At 56.7% G+C, this 1,154-nt stretch overlaps 1 protein-coding gene and 1 long non-coding RNA gene across 8 annotated transcripts in view; one reads left to right on the top strand and one right to left on the bottom strand.

Annotated features, from left to right (window-relative positions):
• GRHL2 (grainyhead-like transcription factor 2) overlaps positions 1 to 924 on the bottom strand; it is a 124,463-nt gene extending 123,539 nt beyond the window's left edge. Inside the window, exon 1 of one of the 4 annotated variants that reach the window (XM_005879276.2) lies at positions 573 to 924. In XM_005879276.2, coding sequence (XP_005879338.1) covers positions 573 to 592 — 20 coding nt within the window. In that variant the 5' untranslated portion in view covers positions 593 to 924. Of the gene's footprint in view, positions 1 to 515 lie in introns of all 4 variants that reach the window. The other 3 variants (XM_005879277.2, XM_014550261.1, XM_014550262.1) reach the window with 3 other exon arrangements.
• Positions 630 to 1,154, top strand: part of LOC102263358 — a 3,834-nt gene continuing 3,309 nt past the window's right edge. For 3 of the 4 annotated variants that reach the window (XR_001364611.1, XR_001364612.1, XR_001364609.1), the window contains exons 1-2: positions 630 to 714; positions 953 to 1,133. This is a non-coding gene — a long non-coding RNA (uncharacterized LOC102263358). Of the gene's footprint in view, positions 715 to 930; positions 1,134 to 1,154 lie in introns of all 4 variants that reach the window. The other variant, XR_001364610.1, reaches the window with a different exon arrangement.

Genomic DNA, 1,154 nt, shown 5'->3' with positions numbered 1-1,154 from the left:
GGGGCGCGCACACGCACACCCTCGGCCCCAGTGCGGGAAGGGGAAGATGGCCGTTTCTGCTTCAGTATAAAGGCTCTTTGTTGCGCTCACACAAAAGCCGCCAAGACCCGCTTTTGCAGCGGGCCCTTGGGGCGAATCGAAGGAACCCAGCTGAGTTTCCAAATGGCCGGAGAAGCCTGCAGAGGTGGGAGCAACTAAGGAGAGGGGAAGAGCAGGCCTCCCGCTCTCGGCTACCCCAACCTCTGTCACTACCCAAGTGCTCGTCGGGGAGCCGGGGGTGGAGGTCCTTCGTCAGGGAGGAAGGGAGGAAAGAAGAAAACCTACTTTCACCATCAAGGCCCAAACCGGGTATTAAACATTCACATTCTTGTAGGGTTTCTCCCCTTAACCAGGGTAGAAACTTAATCTGAAGGAAAAAAAAAAAAGTCTGGACACACCAAAAAGAAAAAAAGAAAGAAAAAAAAATACGAACAATAGCAACTTAAAAAAAAAAAAAAAGCAAAAACATAACAAACCAGTTGCCATCAGCCCAAAGTGGTAGTAGCAGCAGCCGGCGCGTGTGATCCACTTACTTGTCCGACTCTTGTGACATGTTTGATCCAATGAACTCGCTCCCCTTTTCCTGGAGCCTCAGCCTCTGGTGAAACTGGACTTTCAAGTCTGTGCAGGTGAAGGTGTGTGAGAGCGCCCGAGATGGCAGAACAAGAGCTACAGGTAATTCTGCTTTTCCGTCCCCCCGCACCACGCTCGCTCGCTCGCCCGCTCGCGCCCTCACCTAGCCGGAAAGGTGGGATAAGGGGGGGCCCCTCACATGGGGCCCGCGCTTTCGGAGGCGGCCGGGCGGCGCGGGGTCCTCCGGGATCGTGGCAATGGGCAGTCACCGAGCCGAAAGTGGCGGACCGGGTCGGCCACAGGTAACTTTCTCGCAAGGAGCTGAATTCTTTTACTAAAGGGTACAAGCCCGAGGGACGAGCTGCGCGGTGATTGGCTGCGGGGAGGCCTCAGGTGAGCTGCCATTGGCAGAGGCGCGTTCAGGTAAGGCCCTTCTCCAAGTGCAGGTAACTCACTCCGAAGTTTACCCGAGTGGAGCGGCGGCACGTTCGCGGCGCGGCGGCAGCCCGTGGGAGCCGAGGGTCAGTGCTTCGTGTAGACAT

The sequence above is a fragment of the Myotis brandtii genome, unplaced genomic scaffold, assembly GCF_000412655.1.
Source record: "Myotis brandtii unplaced genomic scaffold, ASM41265v1 scaffold59, whole genome shotgun sequence".
Classification (NCBI taxonomy): Eukaryota; Metazoa; Chordata; class Mammalia; order Chiroptera; family Vespertilionidae; genus Myotis; species Myotis brandtii.
Note: the sequence above shows the minus strand (reverse complement) of the source record. Positions and strands in the feature narration are given on the sequence as shown.